This window comes from Lathyrus oleraceus, chromosome 4 (genome assembly GCF_024323335.1).
Source record: "Lathyrus oleraceus cultivar Zhongwan6 chromosome 4, CAAS_Psat_ZW6_1.0, whole genome shotgun sequence".
Lineage (NCBI taxonomy): Eukaryota > Viridiplantae > Streptophyta > Magnoliopsida > Fabales > Fabaceae > Lathyrus > Lathyrus oleraceus.
The window spans coordinates 229170734-229192843 of record NC_066582.1 but is presented as its reverse complement, the minus strand read 5'-3'; the positions used below and the strand labels follow the sequence as shown (position 1 = coordinate 229192843).

General features: G+C 34.1%; 1 protein-coding gene across 3 annotated transcripts; it reads left to right on the top strand.

Annotated features, from left to right (window-relative positions):
* The first annotated feature begins 16807 nt into the window (after positions 1-16807).
* LOC127074729 (la-related protein 1C) lies at positions 16808-20196 on the top strand. 3 transcript variants are annotated; one of them, XR_007786105.1, is made up of 7 exons: positions 16808-17272; positions 17598-18093; positions 18175-18475; positions 18592-18682; positions 18784-18855; positions 18972-19287; positions 19804-20196. XR_007786105.1 is itself a non-coding variant. In XM_051016075.1 (6 exons), exons 1-6 carry the CDS (start codon positions 16892-16894, stop codon positions 19104-19106), a joined length of 1476 nt encoding a protein of 491 aa, XP_050872032.1. In that variant the 5' UTR covers positions 16808-16891; the 3' UTR covers positions 19107-20196. The 3 variants fall into 3 exon arrangements, 1 of the variants encoding a protein (XP_050872032.1); XR_007786104.1 differs by having other exon boundaries at positions 19761-20196; XM_051016075.1 differs by having other exon boundaries at positions 18972-20196.
* The last annotated feature ends 1914 nt before the right edge of the window (positions 20197-22110 follow it).

The window sequence follows — 22110 nt, the reverse complement described above, 5'->3', positions numbered from 1 at the left end:
CCCTTTGACAACGCCTAAAAGAAATAGTTCGAAATGCGTCTAAAACCAAGAAAACAACCACTAGCAGATAATTCCAAAGAACATATGAGATAAACAACTAATAAGCATATACAACAACCATGATCTCATATGCAACAAAGATAGACATGTCACAAGCAACATAATGCAAATAGACATGCAACACAAACATTCAACAACTAACAATAAAGTAATCAAACTTGTAAATCAAGGTATGTGTTAACAATCATAAATAATGCATGAACAAGTAATTAAGAGTTATAATGCACATAATTAGCAATATGAATTTAAAATACTTAAATGCAAGTAAGAACAATCAAATACATAAGTTATAGATGAATGAGTGAGACATGGAGGAAATAAGAAAATCAATGCATAACTCTAACACAAATACATAGAAAGATACAAGGGTTATAGAGACATTCCATTGTAGTTTGGTAAAAGCTATGAATTTCTAAAAAATAGTGTTATTGCAATAAAAAAATATATAGAAAACGAAACTAAAAATCAAATCCTATTTCTATTTAAACCATGAAGAGTCTAAAACTCCCAAATCCCTATAAATATTGTGGAAGGATTTCAATGACAATGGTTTTGTAAAAATATCAGTAAGTCGAATTTTTGGTGTCAACGTACTCAAAAACAACATCTCCTTTATCCACGTGATCTCTTAGGAAATGGTGTCAGATCTCAATGTATTTAGTTCGTGAGTGTAGTACCAAATTCTTAGTAAGACTTATAGCACTAATACTATCACATTTAATCAAAATGCAACTAAGATTTAAATAGTAGTCCAATAATTGTTGCTTAAGCCATAAGACTTGTGCACAAAAACTACCAGCGGCTACATATTCAACCTTTGTGGTAGAAAGAGTAACATTATGCCGCTTCTTAGTATGCAAAGAAACTAAGCAGCTTCCAAATAAGTGGTAGGTACCACTAGTGCTCTTCCTATTTTACTTGCACACGCTTAATCAGAATTTGAATAGCCTACTAAGCTACAAGCACTTCCTTTAGGATACCAAAAACTGTGATTAGAGGTTCCATTAAGATACCTCAAAATACGTTTAACGATCTTAAAGTGGGAATCCTTAGATGATGCTTGATATCTAGCACACATGCACACACTAAACATGATATCAGACCTACTTAAGGTTAAATAAAGTAAGGATCCGATTATACCTTGATACCTGGTTATGTCGAAATTCACTCCTCTTTCATCTTTGTCAATAAGAACATTTGAGGTCATTGGACTTCGGATAGTCTCTGAATTTTTCATCTTAAATTTCTTGAGAAGATCTAGACAATACTTTTTTGACTTAAGAAAGTCCCTTATTCTCCTTGCTTGATTTGAAATCCTAAGAAGTATGTTAACTCTCCCATAAGTGACATCCCAAACTCCCCCTGCATCAAACTAGTAAACTCTCGACAAAGAGATTCATTAGTAGACCTAAAAATGACATCATCTACATAAATTTGAACTAAGAGAATATGGTTTTCCTTATGTCTTATAAATAAAATGGAGCCAACTCTCCCATAATTGAATCCTTATCTGATCAAAAGTCCACTCAATCTCTCATACCAAGCTCTAGGAGCTTGTTTAAGACCATAAAGTGCTCTTTTCAACTTAAAAACATGGTTATGATTATCGTGATCCTCAAAATCTAGAGGTTGAGACGTACACCTCTTCATTTATATGGCCATTTAGAAAAGCATACTTAAAGTCCATCTGGTAAAGCTTAAAGTCCAGGCAGTTGGCGAATGCCAAAAGGAGTCTAATGGCTTTTAGGAGGCTACATGAGAATAAGTCTCCTCTTAGTATATCCCTTCAGCTTGATTATATCCTTTTTCCACTAACCTAACTTTATTTCTTGTACTTACGCCATTTTCATCCATCTTGTTCCTAAATACCCATCTTGTGCTTATGACAATTTTATCATCTGGACGTGAAACAAGGTCCTAAATGTCGTTTCTTTTAAATTGGATTAGTTCTTCTTGTATATCAACTAACCATCCTCCGTTAAGTAAGGCATCAAATACGGATTTAGCTTCAATCTCATAAATTAAAGCATAATACTTACATAAATTGTTAACATGTGACCTAATACTTACTTCCCTTTTGATGTCTCCAAGGATTTGATCTAATGGATCATCCTTTATGATTGTCAAATCTCGAGGAAGTTGGTTTGAGGTCTCTTGTTTAGGGATCGCAATGGGCAGGGTTTGGGAAGGGTACTATAGTACTCGTCCCCATACCCGCAAATGGAAAAAATCCTCGTACCCAAGCCCATACCCACTTAGGCATCAACTTTAGAACCAGTACCTTCACCATGTGGGTATTTAACTACCGATACCCACACCCATTATCCATCTTTCTAATAAAAATAAATAGATAAATTATGAAATATCATTATAAGAGCATTAAAAAGTTTTTAACTTTTTTTGTTGAATTAAGAAAAACAAATGCATATATTAAATACGTAATGGTTTAACATTGATGTATTTTCTAAAATTGATAGACATATATTTTTATGTGATAATATAAATTAAAATATATAAATATATACATTGTGCGGGTATGGGGTGGTGTGGGTACTAAGGTACCTATGCATGCACCTATACCCGCTTATTTTAATGGGCAATTACCCGAGCCCATCCCGTATCAATTTTTATAGGTTTTTACCATACCCATTGTAGGTATTTTTGCGAGTAACCACTGGGGATGAGTCAAACTGACATCCCTACTCTTGTTTGTCATCCTCTTATAAGCTTTCCTCCTTATCTTCCGTAATGTACTTATCCTTTATTTTCGGATCATGATCCTCTTTTGAACTTTAATTTTTGATCAAACTTTCTGTTATTATACCTGAAACATTAGAACAAATACTCTTCCTCAAATTTTGGGGTGACGACTCATCAAAAACAACATGAATTAACTCCTCTACAGAAGAAGTTTTATGATTGTAAACCCTATAAGTTTTACTCGTAGATGAGTACCCTAAGAAAATACCTTCAACATATTTTTATCGAATTTTCCAAGGTTGTCTTTTCCGTTGTTCAAAATAAAATATTTGCAACCGAAAACTTGAAAATACTAAATATTAGGTTTTCTACCCTTAAGTGTCTCATAGGGTGTCTTCACTAGGATAGTTCTTACGATTACCCTGTTTAAGAAGTGACATGTTGTGTTAATCGCATCCGCCCAAAAATACTAAGGTAGGTTGATCTCATTTATCATAGTCCGGGCGAGTTCCTCAAAACACGGTTTTTCCTCTCTTCAACACCATTTTCGGTGTAAAAGTTTTGAAAATGATGGTTAATGAATTCCCCACCGTGATCATTATAGAGAGTGATGATTTTAAAACCAAAAACATTTTTGAACAGCCTTAACAAAGACAACAAAAGCTTTAAAAGTATTATCCTTATGGGCTAAAAACAATATCCACGTAAATCTAGAGTAGTCGCCAATAATAAAAAATATGTAATAGTTGCCACCTAGACTTCTTGTCCGTGAAGGGCCAAACAAGTCTAAATGGAGAAGCTCTGGAGATTTTGATGTCGACATAACCTTCTTCGATATAAATGACGATCTTGTTTGCTTTCCTATTTGGCAAGCATCATACAATTTATCTTTTGAAAACTTTATTTTTGGAAGACCAACTACTGAATTTTTGGATGCTATCTTGTTTAGCAAGTCAAATTCACATGGCTTAAGCGTATATGCCATAACCAAGAATCCTCATTCTTAGCTAATAAACATTTATTCTCATGCATTAAGACATCATCTAGATCAAACACATATACATTTTCAATCATAGAACCCTTAAACACAAGGCCCTTAGTAATCTTATGCTCAATTACATAACTAAGAGTTTAAGCGTTTGTTACATAATTGGTTAATACTTAGTAAGTTATGTTTAAGCATTTTCACTAACAAGACATTTTCAACGGTAATTATGGAGGGATTTTCCATAATACCTTCACCGAGAATTTTACCTTTCATATTGTCTCCATAGTTTATGTGATCACTTTCCTTCTCATCGAACTTGATGAACATGGAAGCATCTTCTGTCATGTATCTTGAACATCCGCTATCTAGAAACCATAATCATTTTGCGGGGGCAAGACTTTCTTGTGATAAATCAAATAGGTAATTTAGGTCCTTAACTAGTGGGTCCTTCAGGGTTAGTTGAGTTACATTTATGAATCCATGTCATTTTACCATTGGGAACTTGAATGCTCCTAACATGACAAAGAGGCCTAATATGACCCTTATCTCCACAATAATGGCAAATAACTTTAGATGAAACACTCCTTATATTTCTCCTAGTGAAGTGAGGGTTTTTTTTAAAAAGCTTCCTGTTGCAACGCGAAAAACAACCGGCGGAAAAAAAAATATTTACAGAGCCGCCACCGACGCTATTCATCCTATGACGGAAAGGAAGCGCAGGACTAACCTAAGAAAGGGAAAGGAACGGTCTTACGACCAGAGATTGCAAGGTACGGGAGTCGGTTACGCAAGGGGAAGGTATTAGCACCCCTCACGTCCGCCGTACTCGACGGGATCCATGCTCAAAAGAATAGGAAAAGGTTGCTAATAAACTGCTCAAAGAAACTGCACAAACCGGAATAATAAAACAGGTGGAAGAAGATGGAGGAAGTGGACTCGGCAGGATGTCGCATCCTGGGCCTACGTAGCTTGTCAGAAACAAACATCAGAGTCAATGTAGTTCGGGGAGATGGGAAACATGCTCGCTAGGACATCACATCCTATGCCTACGTATCTTCTCTATCCAGAGTAAGAATCAGAGCACTCGTAGCTTGGCTAACGCACGCCGAAACAAAACACCGAAAAGAGACGCTGAGACGTCAAAAGAAACAAAAAGGAAACGGAATGCCAATACATGGGCTTATATCCGACTCCAAGCAAACCCACACAAAAGGAAACATAATGCCAATACATGGACTTATATTCGACTCCAAACAAACAACACAAACAAGGAAACAGAATGCCAATACATGGACTTCTATCCGACTCCAAACAAACAACACAAACAAAAAAACAGAATGCCAATACATGGACTTATATCCGACTCCAAACAATAGCACACGCTAACCAGCGAACACCAAAGAAAAAGGTTATCAGATTGACAAACTAATAAGGAGTCTGGAACTCGAGCCTAATAGTTGTCACACAAACAAAAAGAGACGTTGAGCCGTCAAAAGAGACAAAAAGGTTGAAAAAGAAAAAGGGTGCCCGGAGAGATCTCGCTCGATCTCTTGCCTACGTATCTCATCTGGTATGAGAATCAGGGCGACGTAGTTCCCCTTAACAGGGGAGAAACACTCTCCTAACCAGAGACCAGGGAAGCAAACAAACTAATAGGGAGACTAAGACTCGAGCTTAAAAGTTATCATGCAATCAGATATCCCTAAGTTGAGGTCTCTAATCATGCATCTAACTCACACAGGAAGCAAGTCAGTTCAAACAGCAAATAAACACCAATCACAAATGATCAAGCATCACACACTATATACATACAAGAGGCTCAGACAAACGGTTGGGCTTTAGTCAAGAGGGGTCATATCAACCTCGACAAATAAGCCAAAACTGTAGGGGTATGCTGAAGCTCTTAACCACTAACATTGAGAGTTAGGGTGAAGCTGATCAAATATGGTAATGAGGATTAGACCTCATGCTCTTAACCCTAGCCTGGGTGAGATCAAATCAAAGAAAGCATGGGGATCCAGAAAGAGCGACCCTATTCCACTTGACTGACCCTATACAAAGATCTTGGGTACATTGTTCAAGAGCATCAGCACGTAGTGCGAGCATAATGAACGACTCACTAAATAATAGGGGACTGGCTACTAGTCCCTTCTATCTGTCAATTGCATCTTCACTTAGGAGGACTTATCAAGTAACATGCCTCATTTAGAGGTCTTTGGCACAGATGTAAACAAACACAATCAGAGCCTCATAAGGAGGACTTCAGCCAAATGCCTGCCAAAAAGGTGACAGGACTTCCAGACTACATGGAGTAAGAAGGCTAAACTACCTCAGTGGTGTATCAACCACAATCCAAAGCAAAGCTCAAGCAAGAGCTAGCAACTAATGTACCTGTACAAAAGCCAAACAGTTAATATTGTATTCAGAAAACCAACAGACAACAACAATGGAACTTTCCAATATCTACACAATGCAAGTCATTAGTGCAAGCACTCAAGTGAGTTCATCACATCAATGGACCTACAACACAACCAGAATTAGTAATCAAAGCAACTTGCATCTCAAATAATGAGACCAAACCAACCATTAGTGCCAAATGCTCAAACCTGAAACACAAAGCTCAATTAGTATGTGTACAAACCACTAGTTCAAAGACTAGGTTCAAAAGCAAGTCAAATGACCAAAACAGAAGTCAATATTTCACATGAAGCACATTCAAACAAACAAGAAGGTGTCCTCAAAAGGATCAAGACCAATTCATAAGGCAAAGGCATCAAATCATCAACATAAAACAAAGACCAACAAATGAGCACAAAATGGACAATCAAATTAGAAAATCCAAATCAAAACAGAAAAGCATCCAATGGCTATGAAATGTTTTATACAAGCTTATCATGTTATGAACAAACATCATGCAAAAAATTAAATCCAGAAGAGCTCAAATGATAGGTGAATGAGAATGCACAAATGCAAGGTCAAGAATGTGACACAAATTGTCACACTACATGTTCATGTGTCCAAAACAGTGTTGGCATATGATAAAAATCCCAAACCAAAGCTCAAAAATCATGTCACATGTGAGGATCAAGCACACCAAATTTCAGATCCATTGGATCAACAATGGAGATTTCACAAGCAAATGAATGCAACATATCCAAATGACACAATGCTCAATCAAAAAATATCAAATAAAAATCCAGAAATCAACAAATCATGAAAATCATATGAAAAAATACTAGACATTTAAACAAACATGTGAAAAAAAACTTGGATCAAATTGAATATTTCTACCATTTTTAGTGATTTTTCAAAATTGAAGAAAATAATTGAATTAATATGAGATAATGGAAGAAAAATGAAATTCAAATAAAACTCAGAATATGCCTCAGCCAGGTATTGAACTCACGCGTGCCAGGTAAAAATGAGCGCTCAATTAAAATTCTGAAAACTGCATGGCATGGAATCGAACTGATGCGCGCAAGGTCAATGGCGCTCCAGGGAGAAAACAAATGGAATTTTGACAATGCAAAAGCGGAGTATCGAACTCGCGCTAGGCCAGGTCAAAAGTGTAACACCCCGATAAAAATAAGATAATTATTTAATTTAAGTTAATATTATATTTATTAATTTAATTAAATAATTGGAATTATTGGATTATTATTATTATTATTATTGGAATAATAATTATTGGAAAATATATATAAGTTGGAAATAAGAAAAAAGAGTCCCATTTGGTAAAGAAAGGGTTTCACGTGAAAAGCAGAGAAGCGGCTGAAAAGAGGAAAAGGGCAAAGAGACAGAGCAAGAGGAAGAAGGTTGGAGAAGAGAAAAGCTTGAAGCTTAAAAAAATTCGCCGGATTTACTCAGGTAAGGGGGTTTATCGTCGTTTAATGGGTATTATGGGTTAACATGTAATGGGTAGTGATAAGCCATTGATTTGACCCTAATTGGGATGTTGAATGCTGAAAAATGGTGTTGGATAAGTTGTGTTAAAGCTGTAATTGACTCTGTAATTGGATGAGTCTTGATTTCCCGAAAGTGTAGCTTTTTACGGAATTGAAATCGGAGGTCCGGAAGTCCTCCAACGGCGGAAAATGCGGAGAATTCAGCATTCTGCTTCGTGTTAGCGCAGGAACAGCTTTCTGTCTTGCGTTAACCGGTTAACCCAGGGTGTTAACCGGTTAACACTGTTAGGAATTGTGAAGTATTGCTGTTTTGCTTGCGTTAACCGGTTAACCCAGGGCGTTAACCGGTTAACACTGTTGTGATTTGTGAAAATTGCTGTTCTGTTTGCGTTAACCGGTTAACCCAGGGCGTTAACCGGTTAACACTGTTGAGTTTTGCCAGAAAGCGTGTTCTGTGTTGCGTTAACCGGTTAAACCAGGGCGTTAACCGGTTAACACTGTTGGAAATTGGAAAAATTGATATTTTAATGTTGTGAACATAATTGGTGATTGGCCTATATCGGTGTGTGATATAGTAGGGATTATTTCCCGTTGTTTTGAGTAGGATAGGTATTAGTAGAGTGTGCTAATACTGTGATTGAATTATTGGGCATGACATGATATGATTATGTGATAAATATGCTGATGATGTGTGAAAATATGCATAATGTTGTGAATGTATATATTATGTATGTAATTGTGGATGGACTGTTTTATGGCTTAGAGTGTGAGCATATGTCCATTGTGGATTGTTGTTGATGTTGCATGCTAGGTGATTTGGCATAGCATAATGTGGCCTTTATGGTGATAGCTAATTCCCATGGTGAGGAATTAGTGATGTTAGTCATTTTGGACTGTTGTTGATGTTTGCATGCTAGGTGATTAGCGTGCATAGCATGGCCCTTGGGGTGGTAGCTAATTCCCATGGTGAGGAATTAGTGATGTGAGTCACTAGGTCTCAAATGAGTGGGACTAGTGAGCTTGGTAGCCGTACCTGGATTTGGTCGGTGAAGTTGAACTATATGTTCACGAATAGTCGGTACTGCATGCATGGAGTCTCATTGCATAATGTATGTATGACGTATAATATGAATGGATGTATTCCAATATTATACGTGTGTTTTGTGTTGGTGTTGAGTATGAATTGAGATTATACGTGTGCTTTATGTTGGTGTTGAGTATGATGTTTGAGTTGATGTGCCGTTACTGAATGTGTGTTATGATTAGGGTGATGAAATGTGTTAAATTACTTAACATTGCATGATATTTTATAATGCTTATTATATCGATTGAGGAACTCACCCTTACAACTATTTTTCAGGTAACGAGCAGTGATTGAGTAGGAGCTAGTGCTTGGAGTCTAGTGTAGTTCCTTAGTGGGTCATGCTCTGGTAGATGTAACATCGGGATGGGATGTTTTAAATGTTTATTGTTGGTTGTGAACCAGTTTACATGTAATATGCTACATGTTTTGCATGATTGATTTAATCTCTATCCGCTGCGTATTGTGCAAATGCTTTATGTTTTGAATTAATAAAAGAGCATGACAGTTATCATGGTGAATGGTGCGAAGTAATTGTGTGACACCCTTAATTGCATATCTACTCTGATTGATATATGTTGTTATTTTAATTAAATATTTGGGGTATTTTAGAAGGGTGTTACAAAAAGCGCTTGCCAAAACGCTGCGTTTTGAGACGCAAACCCTAGCCTGAACCAGACGGTGGCGGACGGCAGTAACAGCCGTCTTCTCCGGCCAACCAGGCGGAGCGCCGCCGTGGATTTTTCCAGAAATGGACGAATCTTACATGGTTCGAAAGATCTTCTCACAAGGAAGCCAAATCTACAATCCAGATCTCCTAATTCTCTCTAGATTTCACGGATCGAGGCAAAGAAGTTTTGATATCCAAACTTATATTCAACATAACTTCCTCATTTCTTCACCAAAATCAATTCTAAACATATCAGCATGATCACCTAAGCAAGATCTACGTGTTTATGGCAAGAATTTGGCAAAAAAGAGAGGTCGAATTTTCACTTACTTGAACTGCAGTGTTATGAATCCTTGTATTCAAGGCCTCTAAAGTTCCAGATCTTCTTCCTCAACCTTACTGTGAAGCTTTATGCACCAAACATCCACTGAAACCTCTTAGATCTAGCTAACTCTCAAGCTTCCATCAATATGTTCATACACTTAGTCTGCTTAAAATCTTGTTCAATTCTTCAAACCAGACGTGGATTCTTACTTCATGATGCATGATAAGCCAGAATATGCAGAGAAAATTGGTGTTTGTGTGAAGAAATTTGAGTTTTGAAGAGAGAGAAAAATGGAGGGAAATGAAAATTCTAGATCTCAAAAGTTAGTTATGAGCAAAAACAGTTAGGGTTTTCTATTTATATGAGGTGTTAATCACAATGCAATCTCAATTAGGCTTAGTGTTAAACATGATTAGTGAGAAATCAAGTGAAGTGCAAAATTACAAGTGAGCTTATCATGCACAATCCACACGTGAACAGTACCATGCAAGGGCACAAATTCACTCAAAATTATTCAATAAACAAGATGGGATTGGTATTTGGCTTGTATGATCCACCAAATTCAAATTATGAATTTTCCCTCCAAAATGCACATGTATGGACACATGATCCTATGAACTTCTTTCATGTAAGGCAATGATTCATTTGGAAAGTCTTGATCATTAGGAGTATTTTGCAAAAAGAATGGACCAATTTGGAGTTTTGGATCAAAAGTTATATCACTTTGAACTTCCATGTATACTTTGTGATCATTTGGCCATAACTTCCCAACCAATCATCAGATGATCATGAAACAGGACTTTTTGAAAAGTGGAGAGAGAGATCTTCAACTTTCATGTTCACCAAAAATCCATTTGAAGCTTCTCTGATGTTGGAAAATCAAGTTGAATATGGACCAAAAACTTGCCATTTTTGGAAACTTGAAATTACAGGTCACTTTCCATTTTGGGAAACTTTTGCCCTGACTTCAAAATCTTCAAGATAGATGCTTGAAATGACAAATGGACCTCTTTTGAACATGATCGAGGTGTCTCAACTCATTTCCCCATCTCAAAGCCCTCAGTTGACTGCACAGTTGACTTTTTGGTCCACAGATGACCTTGACATGCTCTGATCAGCTTGAACCTCCACCACTTGGGGAAATGGCTCAGAAATGAAACCCTAGCCCATGTAAGCGCAATATAATGATCATGTGATCCTTATCATTAGTAGATACCTTATCTCCTTGAGAAACCCTGGCTGGAAGAAAGTCATTGATTAGGGTTGACCAGAGGTCAAAACCCTAATCCAAAGGAACTTGAGGATAAACTCTGAAACCCTTGATGATGATAGAACCATGATGATGGTAATATATCCTTGCAAACAAGATTATGCTCAAGACCTTTGAAGGATCAGGAAACCCTAATTGAAGTGCAAACCCCTCAGATGGTTGATCACCAATTCATAGAAACCCTCAGGCTTGAATCATATAACATCTCCATCTTCTAAAAAGACTTTGGAGGATGACTTTTCTTATTTTCAGATGATATGCAAAATGCAATGTCGAATGCCCTAGAATATGAAATGCAATGTGTCAGACTAGTCCCAAGAAGAGGAGGGCAAATTTTGAGGTGTTACACTTCCCTCTTTCGCTTTAAGAACTAAAACAAGTATTAGATAGTGTGGGTTTCAATTTCACGTTTTAAAATTGAACACTCGACATATTCCGTAACTTCTATATTTTCAACTAAAGTATCTAAAACAATACAATGATATTCCATAAGAGATGTATGGGTTTCCTTTAAACAATCTAAATCACAATTAAGATGATTTATCTCATGTTCAAGTGTTATAATGATTTCTTTTTGGAGATAAATTTTTGTAAACGCTTTAATGGAATAAACATACATGTCATTGAACATATTAGATAATTCACTATAAGTATACTCATTTTCAAAATCAGAATTATATACCTTTGAAGTTCTACTTTTCTTTCGTTCCATCAAGCAAAAGTTGACACACTTATCATCTGAACTTGAGCAAGAATCAGAGGAGCAACTCACAACCTCTTCTTCCCATGCGATGTAGGCTCTACGACCTTTGGAAGATTTTCCCTTCTCCAGGTTCCATACAAAATAGTTCAAACTCCTCTGTAAACATATTGATTTTAGAATCCTTGGCATCTTTTGTTCCCTTATAGAGAGTTTAAAGAGCATCATGCATACCTTTATCATTCGTATGATGTGAAATAGAATAAAACACTTTAGCACTAAGTGTTGAAAGAATCATGTTCCTCACTTTCAAATCATATAAAGCGTTTTTAGTTTCATCATCATTCCAAACTTTTGGATGTTTAATAACGTCGTCATCACCCTTGGTGATGGCACACCACAGATTTTTGTCAATCGATAATAAGTGTACATACATGATCAATTTCTAATATGTATAATTTTTTCCTTTGAAAACTAGTGCTCTATTATACGCTCCCTTAGGATCGTTATGTTTCGACATGTTCACAAACTTTTAGATATTGATTAGACACAATCAAAAGACAAGCTCTTGATGCCAATTATTGGGTGTGAATATGGAAGTAGAAAAACGATCTAGGGGGGTGAATAAACCCAAATTAAAATTCAACCGCCATTTTCCAAAATCATAGTGTTTTCAAAAATAGTTGCAAGCGGAAGGTTTGATGCGAAAATGAAAATTATATAGATGAATATTGATCGAGCCATTATAATTTGTTTTCAAAAATATCAAATATTATAATAATGAAATGCTTGGTATGAATTGATTCAATTTGTGTAGTCACAATAAGTGTACACAATGATTCAATTCATGGATTTCTAAATTTAATTCATTTCAGATTTATCAATCACAAGACTAGCTTGACTAGTCATCCAATTCCAGCAAAACCTAAAGCTTTATGTAATAAATCTAACAAAAAACGATATAATACAAAGGAATTGAAAAATCTAAGCATGCAATCACTACAATTTAAAATGCAAGAGTAAGCGTTAGATAGATGACACCAAAATTTATAGTGTTTTGGCGTCCGTCCTCGTACATGCACTCTTCAATGGTTTCCCATAGGAACCTGCATAGTTCCTTGTTATTTGGAAAATAGTTTCCAAGAGTTCATACAATCACCAATACACAATACAACCTAGAAAATAAATCTTCTAATTTGGATCCTGACTTGTATACAACAAACTTGTCAAATTCTTCTACATAATCTTTACTCGAATACATTTCTTAAATCTTCCAATAACACCAGTTTTGCTCCAAGCCTTTGTGTGTAGTAATATACCCATTGATCCTACTGATTCCTTAAGCGGTGAAATTGTACAAAGATCTAAGAAGAACTCCTCCTTATATGTATCCTTCCACACAATTACTACTAAGGCAATGTTGGAGAGAAAAACCTACTTCATTTCAATGGATTTTGTCACCACCATTGACAATCCCTCAATCTTGCTAACAACCTGAAAAACTCAACTAGATCTCCAAGAACGGTTAGTTTTAAGTATGTGCCTCCTTCAATCAATCTCAGAACGCATGTTATCAAGATCTAAACTTAATTGAAGTTGAAGGTGCAAGAATTTCATAGCAAGACTTTGAACACTCAAAACAGAGAAAATTGATTTTCACAAAATCACACTGAAAAATATGCTTAGAATGATAGATGATATGTGAGAGATGATTACAAAAAGCTTTTATATGTGCTTGAGACTAAGCACACAAAATGGTTGAAAAAGTAGTTAGATTTGAATCAATAGAAGAATATGATTTAAATCAAATGAGAAAATGAAGTGGAGTGGAAGAAAAAATAGCTTTTAAAAAAATAGTTGCTTCGAATCAGAGAAAGTGTGATTCGAATCATGTTTAAAATTTGATTCGGATCAAATGACACATAATTGAAAAGCAATTTTGAAAAATGAAATTGATTCGAATCATGTACAAATATTGATTAAAATCAAATCAAACAAAACTTATCCCCAGGAAAATGATCAGAATCTAGTGTAAAATTTGATCAAAATCAAATTATTGGGTTTCAATTTTGTCCAATTTGATAAGGATAAAAAATTCAATGAAAAACTGAATGATTTGAATCAATCTAGCAAAATCTCATATTTTCAAATGTTCAAAAGCATTTTGAGATTTTACTTTTGAATCAACTTTAACCAAAAACACAAAATGATTTCATTCCACTTACATATGCTATTGATCAAAGAACATTTAGATCAAGATCAAATCTAACCAAAGTTTTATGCATGCTAAAAATGAATCAAATCAAACTAGATTTCGAGAAGTGCAAACATGAAAGAGACCCAATGAATCGAAATAAAATAAAGATGAAAGCGATAAGACAAGCAACAAAATAATCAGATATAGAAGTTACCTCTGAGTAAAGTATGAACGTGCAACTAGATCTAGAAGACATCGTCTATAGTCAGAGCATCAGTCCTCCTCATGTACTCCAGAACACTGTCTGGATATGGATGCTTGGACTTCCATCTCTTGGCATTTTTGGATCTAGCAGTGTAAGAATAACACGTTTGTCACAAATAGAGGAGAAATGTTTGTATATCCAACATTATACAAGAACACAGACAAATGAAGAAATGTCATAAATAAGAACTAAATTAATAAGAAATAATAAATGTTTATACCTGAAATAAACTCATATAACCGACAAGCTACCTAGTCTCAAAGACAGTCCCCTCTCTAAGTTCAATATATAAAATAGTTAGTGCATCACACCCCATGCCCACTTGACATGGTCAAGGTTACTAAACAGTCACATGTACCTCGCATACATATATACACGAGTCTTATCCGATAAGATAGTACATCCTACAAAAAGTAACATGTATACCCTAGCGGTTGACGCATACATAGACTGTTGCATTATGTATGTATACCTATCTCGGAGCCAAGACATACAAATGTAAGCGCCCCTATTAAACTTAAACTCATCTTTCACCTCCTCCTCGGTAATCCCCAAATCCTGTATAACAGTAATACATGCAAACTCCTGGAAAATAACAGTAATACATGCAAGCTTCTGGCTAATACATGCAAGTTTTCTTCTTAAAGATTAAACCATATTTGGTCTTGAAAACATAAGTATTTACTTGAATGTTGGTTGACCACATTGTTGACTTCAGATAAATGTCTTTATCTTCAAGAGCATAACTTGATTTAAGAGGATAACTTGATTAACCATCTTATACATCTTTGATTGATTGATCTATCTTTAATAGATGCTTGACTTCAAGTGTTATCATCATTAAGATTAAGCAGTTACTTAGTTGACTTGTAACTTTGCTATCCATAAGCTTCACCATCTTGGATCACCTTGAATAGACCTGCAAGCACATACAATCAACATAAATTAAGAAGACCATCAAAGACTTTCGCTTAATGAACTGATCTCAGATTTGGGTGTCGTCCATTGCATAAAGAAGAATGGTCACATGTCTTGCTTAAATGTGCTTCTATGTATTGTTTATCTCGTTTCTTTTTCTTTTCTTTTATTTTACAACCTTTTTAATGATGATAAGGAGGAAGAAATACACCAATAGGAGGAGTAGAGTAAACTTTCTTTATTTGTGACGAGAGCTTAACAATTCCAAATTATTTGTTTATATTTTTTTTTTTGTTTTATCACGTATATGAGAGATGTATTGTCATCTTAAATAAAATTGAGAAATGTGGTTTTGTTTGTTTCACACTTAATATCGTTTGATGATTATAATTAATCAAATGGTTATTAATGATGATATATGAACAAGAAAGAAATATATCTAAAGTATCTTCAAGTTTTAAGGTTCCATTTGAAAGAACAAATTAAAGCTAAATAAAATTGAATGGAACTAAAGTTGTGAAAGCTAGCTTGTATAATTGAGCTTAGTGTTCTATGTCATTTTTGATCAGTTAATTGTAAACGAAACAAGAGTAGACTTTGAAATCCTGAGACAATGCACACACATAAAATATTTTAAAACGTCTTATCTTTTTTTATAAAACTTCTTAAAACTCATCGGATTATTTCGTAATACTACTTTTTAAATTGTTCAACAAATAGTTATTTGACAAAATTTGATTGGTTGTATAATTTTTTTTACACAATAGAGTATAAATATTAATTTCATATCGAGATTAATATTTATGTACTTATGGTGTAATTTCTTTTACACATTTATTCAATCAAATTGTTTTGTAATACTTTATATAAAAGATTTATGTTTCTTAGTAATACTAAATATATATTTATTTTTATTAATAAAAACCAATATGATTTTTAATAATGCTATAAATACATATTCAATTTTATTATTAAAAAATAAGTTTTAAATTTAATAAAAATTGAATCCTTATGTATCAAAAATACTAGTACTATAATGTTTTACATATATTAAGATTGATTTTTTAATAAAAGAACCAAATTAATTTTATAATCAATTATTTCCCAAAAAACTATTACCATTATTAATAAGTATTTTTAAAATGAATGTAAAAAGTTTTACACACGGTTCATCACCATCACCTATTTATATCACTGGATAGATTTTTAAAATAAAAGTCAAACTTTTTTTAATATCCAGCGTCCATGATTAGTTGACGGTATAAAATTATTTTAGATTGTTAGTGTATTTCAATTAAACTCTTTTAAAATTGATATTTTAATAAATTTAAAAATTCAAAATTTATATATATATATATATATATATATATATATATATATATATATATATATATATATATATATATATATATAATCTTAATTTATTTAATATTTACAAATAAAATTCAATACAAAATAGGTTAAATCAAATTTAATTAGAAATTAAAATATGTAATTCAATTATAATATTTACAAATAAATTCAAATTTATTTTTAAAAAACAAGGCCCATCGTTCCAATCAAATTTAAAAGTTTATTCAAATTTATTTTTAAAAACTAGTTGACTCATTCCAATTATGTTTAAAATATAAAATTGATTCAATTTTAAAAAAAAAACTAATTTTCCGATTTAATCGAAATCAGGTGTTTTAGAAGGAATCAAACATTTAAGTATCGCTTCAAATAAATTCCTTAATTCACAAATTAAATAGTTTTATTACGGAGATCAAACCCTGAATCCTAATTTCACTTAAGCACCCGATTCCGAATCCAATGGCTATCAATGCTTCCTCTCCCAATCATCCTCCCGTTGCCGCTGCCGTTGCCGTTTCTGCACCGTGGAGCCAGATTGTCGCCTCCGCTGCACCTCATTCCTCCTCTTCACCGCCTCCTTCCACCACCGTTGTCGTTGACACTCCCTCCGTCACTTCGGGGATGGAACACATCGACATTAACTCCTGTGAAAACAATGCCAATATTGTCGGGAGGATTGTTTGGAACAAACCCTCCAATGCTGCTTCTTCTTCGGTCATGGATGCTGAATCATGGCCTGCCTTATCTGAATCTGCCAAAGCTACGGTGAAATCACCACCACCGCCACCACAAGAAGTGGGGCAAACTTCCTTGGATGCATCAACCTTGCCTCAATTGCAGGTATTTTTTCTCTCCAAATTTAGTTATATTTTATGTAAAAAAAAATTAAGTTTACCTTGCTTATTTTTATAATTATTCAGTTTTAGTATGTTTAATTTTTAGTAATTGTTTTATTTATCTGTTAGGGTTTGTTGTATTTGCTGTGTTACTGAGTTTGTTTTTGTTTATGTTTTTTCAATATTATCTCCATGTTAGTGACAAATATTTGGGGATGTTACTGAGATCAAGTTTATCTGCATTTTTACTGTTACTATATATGTTTTGTTTCTGTTTTTGTTTCTATAGGGTACTTGTTCACATAATTTAATGTTTGCGTTGATTTTAGGGTACTGGAACCATGCTCCCCTTTCCACGTGACCGAGTTAGGGATACTCCAAGTATGAATAATAGACCTCCAATGCCAGTTCATCAGAGGCCTTATAGGCATCCGAATCCGAACGTGACTTCCAATGGAGGCCACCTGCCTCAAGGTTCTTTTGCTGTCCCACCAGGTTCTCACAACCATAACTCTGCTCCAAATCATTATCCACCTAGAGCGGTATTTGTGCCTAATGATGCTCAACCGCATCACCGAAATTCATTCAAGTACCGAAGTGGTGGTCAGCATCAACGTGGACGTGGAGATGGTTTTCATAATCAAAACTATGGGAACAGGCCTGGAAATCAGGACTGGATTGTTCACCAAAGAAATTTTAACACTATAGACAATTATAGTTGTCCAAGATTTGTTGCACCCTTTGTAAGGCCTCCACCGCCTGTTCAATATTATGTTCCACCACCACAACTAGTATGGCCTTTTGGAGGCTCATATGGATATCACGGTACGATGTCTTAACATTAAGATGGTATTTTATGTATTATGAACATGCTCGGATGATTCTGATGATTAAATGTATTTGCAGAACCACCCCCTCAAATGGTATATAGTTCATCTATGCCCATGGAGCCATCAAGAGGGGTTCCATTTGTGTCAGAACCACCCCCTCAAGTGGTATATAGCTCATCTATGTCCATGGAGCCGTCAAGAGGGGTTCCATTTGTGTCAGAACCACCCCCTCAAGTGGTATATAGTTCATCTATGCCCATGGAGCCGTCAAGAGGGGTTCCATTTGTGCCATCAATACCACCTAACACAATGCTATATGAACCTATTGATCCAAAATTGTATACTAAGATTGTCAATCAAATTGACTACTATTTCAGGTAATGTTAAACATCGGTCTACATCAATTTTTATTTTATTCTTTTTATGATATTTAACTCTTAAAAAGTTGACCTTTTTTTTTTTTGCCACAATCTGTCTAATTTGTCTTTTGCAGTGATCAGAATTTAATCAATGATGTTTACTTGAAAGGGATAATGGACGATCAGGGCTGGGTTCCTTTAAATTTAATAGCCAGCTTCAAACTAGTAAGTTGTTTGAGGGTATTTGATTGTTTATCTTAATTAAATCTTTCAGATGGGTCATTAGCATTGTTCACTAGATAACAAATGTGTTTTTTGTCTATTAGGTCGCGCATTTGACTGAAGATATTCAGGTTGTATTTGATGCTGTTCAAACTTCATCCGTGGTTGAAATGCAGGTATTTTTCTAGTTTTAAGAATTTTGAAAGGAAGACATTTTATCGGGGTAGTTTTTGTTTGTGAGGTGTTTTTATTAATTTTTTCAATTTCTTTTGTTTTTACTCTTTAATTATAGGATGGCAAAATAAGGAGGCGGCATGGTTGGTGGAAATGGATCACGCCTTCTACTCAGTCTGAAAATGTTACAGGCTCTGAAGCTGTTGGAGAGCTGGCAAATAAAGTCCAAAACATTGATCTGGAGACAAACTGAAAACCTAGATCACTCAGCATCTGCAAAAAAATTAGAGGGGTGCAGATGCTCCTTAAAACCATTGTGATGGAGGATATTCTTTGGAAGGAAGCGGGATCTAACACGTTCTGAATTATTTCATACAACAAGGTGGGACATGATTTCTCAAGATGTAAATATGTGATTGAGAAACGAAGAGAAGGTATTTTCTCTTATTTACACTTTTGGTCCGTTTATTTTCACTGATTCACACTGTTCTAGTCTTCTGCTTTTAAATTTGTAAATATAGTCATCCAGTTTTTAATCTTATTTTATTTTTCATATCATTGAAGTATTATTTTATTTAATAGAAAAACAAAAATATGAGAACCTAGTAAAAAATCATTTTTTTTCTTCTTTTCCTTAGTCTATTACTTCCGACTTTTGATTTTTCCTTTATATTTTTAAACTGATTTTAGCTTATAGAAAAAATTCCAAAAAATATGCATTATCACACCAACTAATTATTTTTAGCTTATTATTCCACAATGTACACATATCAAAACTACATTGTGTAAAAATTTCAGAAATTTTAAAAATTAGGGGACTATATTTGAAAATTTAGAAATCCGGGGACTAAAACCGTGAATCATTTGGACTAAAAAGTTTATTGAAGTGACCAATTGGTGAGAACAGACTCAGAAAATGCGCATTTACATTTTCTCTGTTATGGAGCTAGTAGCATGACTGGTATTTGTACGCGGTGCAATGTTCCTCCCCTCGGCTGCTTAATCTTTGGGGCCATCTTCCCACCAGCTCTGGAGGGTTATGTGCGAGATTATTATGGGTGCTCAGTTGAATGAGTTTGATGCATCTAATGGTTCATTCACTGAATGAAGGAGAAAGATGGAATGAGATTTCTGCAGACGGTGCTTGTCATGCAACTGCTTTATATAATAAGCTCATCACATTTGAATGACTTCAATAATGTTCACATCTTTTTTTTTTGCTTTTGGCTTAGGCATAAGTTGCTCATGAATGATGTCCTATTTTAACGTACGCTCTCTAGATTACTGCTGTGTACAGTTGGGATTTTGTCAATTTGTTTAATCCATTCTCTTTTTGTTCCATCTTTTAGCTATGTGCTTAAAATTACTTGAGTACATATTTGAAGCACTTATAGGGCCATTTTTGTTTTAGTTTTAAAAAAATTGATTTTTTCTTTGTATTTCTGAAAATGAATTTTACAAAAATATTTTTCAAAATATTACAAGTTTTTCTAAATTTATTTTTTATAAATTAAAAGATTGAATTGTTCATTGTATAACATAAATATACATTATTGAAGATCAAAACATAGTCAAAATCACAATTTAAAAAAAAAAATTGTATCTCAAAAATGATTTTTAAAAAAAGCTATTTGAAATAGCTTCAAAATTAAGTGATTTTTTGAAATTTTGATATCCAAAATAAGTTTCGATAAAATGATAAAATACCTAAAATAACATTTTAAAAATAATTATTCAAACAATTTTCATTTGAGACTTTTATGAAAAATTTCTTTGTAAATTTTTTTTACACTAAAATATATAACACTATAAAAATCATTTTTAAAAAAAAATCAAAACAAACGGACCCATAGTTATTCTTCTAAACGGATATATGGTCTAAATTGTGAGGATCAAGTCAGCAAGCTTAACTTGAACATAATTCTTATTCTATTCACTAAATCTATTAAGATACTCAAATTAATATATCTTTTACATTCCTTTTAAACTTTTTAATACATCAAACAACTTGTGTAGAATAAAAAAATACTTGTTAAACATTAAAATAAAAAATTTATATATTTGAAACAATTTTTAAACTTTTATCAAATTAAATGCAAATTTTTTTGAAATAAAGTTTTACATATAATTTTTTAAGGGGAAATGTTTACTCCAAATTTCAGTGTTTAGTGACATAATAAGTGACCTTTTTACCTACCTCCTCCTAATGAGTTTCTCTAGTTTTTATGTTTATTCTTGCTTACGTCCTCTAACTTTTTACATTTAATTTTTTGATAATTTCTTAATCGTATCCCATGAGATTTTTAACAATTATGCAAAAATACATAAATGTCCTCTGATTTTAGAGATGTATCTCCGGATCCACTAAAAATTCAATTAATAGTTCAATTAATGTTAAAATATTTTGAAGATGTATCTCTAGAATATTTTGGAGATTAAATCGCATCAGACCTTTCTCCTTTCTCAATTCACATTTTACCCAAACTCAACTTTAAACTCTTAACTTTTTTTTCTACACCAAATCAAAGCTCAATCAACAAGGTTCAAGGGAACTTCAATCAACATCCGTAACATCAGATTCAACATCAGAAACATCAATCTCTTGTAAGTATTTTGAATTATTGATAAATTTTTGAGTTTTTGTGTAAATGAGTAGAAATCGATGATTAGGGTTAGAAATGAGTAGAAATATCATTCAAGATAGATAGTGTACTAGACGTTTGTTGATTGAAAACGATGATCAAAGCATGTTTTTTTGAGATTGCATATGATATATTCACGCCATTGATGTGAGTTATAGAAAATTCAGGAGATACATCTCCGAAAACTTTCAGCGTTTTATTTTCTCAGATTTCGGAGATGCATCTCCAGAATTTTCTTGTTTTTATTTTTTATTTTCTTGCTTGTGGTGTTGTTTGCCTGCATTAATTGTCTGCTTTACTTGAACATACATGCATAATGGTTGATAGACACGATAGACTGAGGCACGAGAAGGTTGCTCAACACGCATCAGTACGATGGGAGAAAAGTTAACAGGTTCTGAAGACTCCTGATCCCTCTGGTCATGCAGAGCCATCTACTTCTAGGGCTCGTGTTTCTCCTGATGCCACTACATCTTCTTCTTTCCGTAAGAGACAAGATTCACCATTTGACGCATCACTCCTTTCATCCTCCTGCAAATGCTAGGTTTTCCCTATTCAGGCGTTTGAGGTACCCGATTCACCAGTGCCACCTCCTACTATAGATGCTTCTGAGTC

Coding starts and splice junctions, on each gene's coding strand:
- LOC127074729 (XM_051016075.1), top strand. CDS start 16,892: ATGGCTATCAATGCTTCCTCTCCCAATCATCCTCCCGTTGCCGCTGCC. Junction 18,683..18,783: donor TAATAGCCAGCTTCAAACTA/GTAAGTTGTTTG, acceptor TTTGTCTATTAG/GTCGCGCATTTGACTGAAGA. Junction 18,856..18,971: donor CATCCGTGGTTGAAATGCAG/GTATTTTTCTAG, acceptor CTTTAATTATAG/GATGGCAAAATAAGGAGGCG.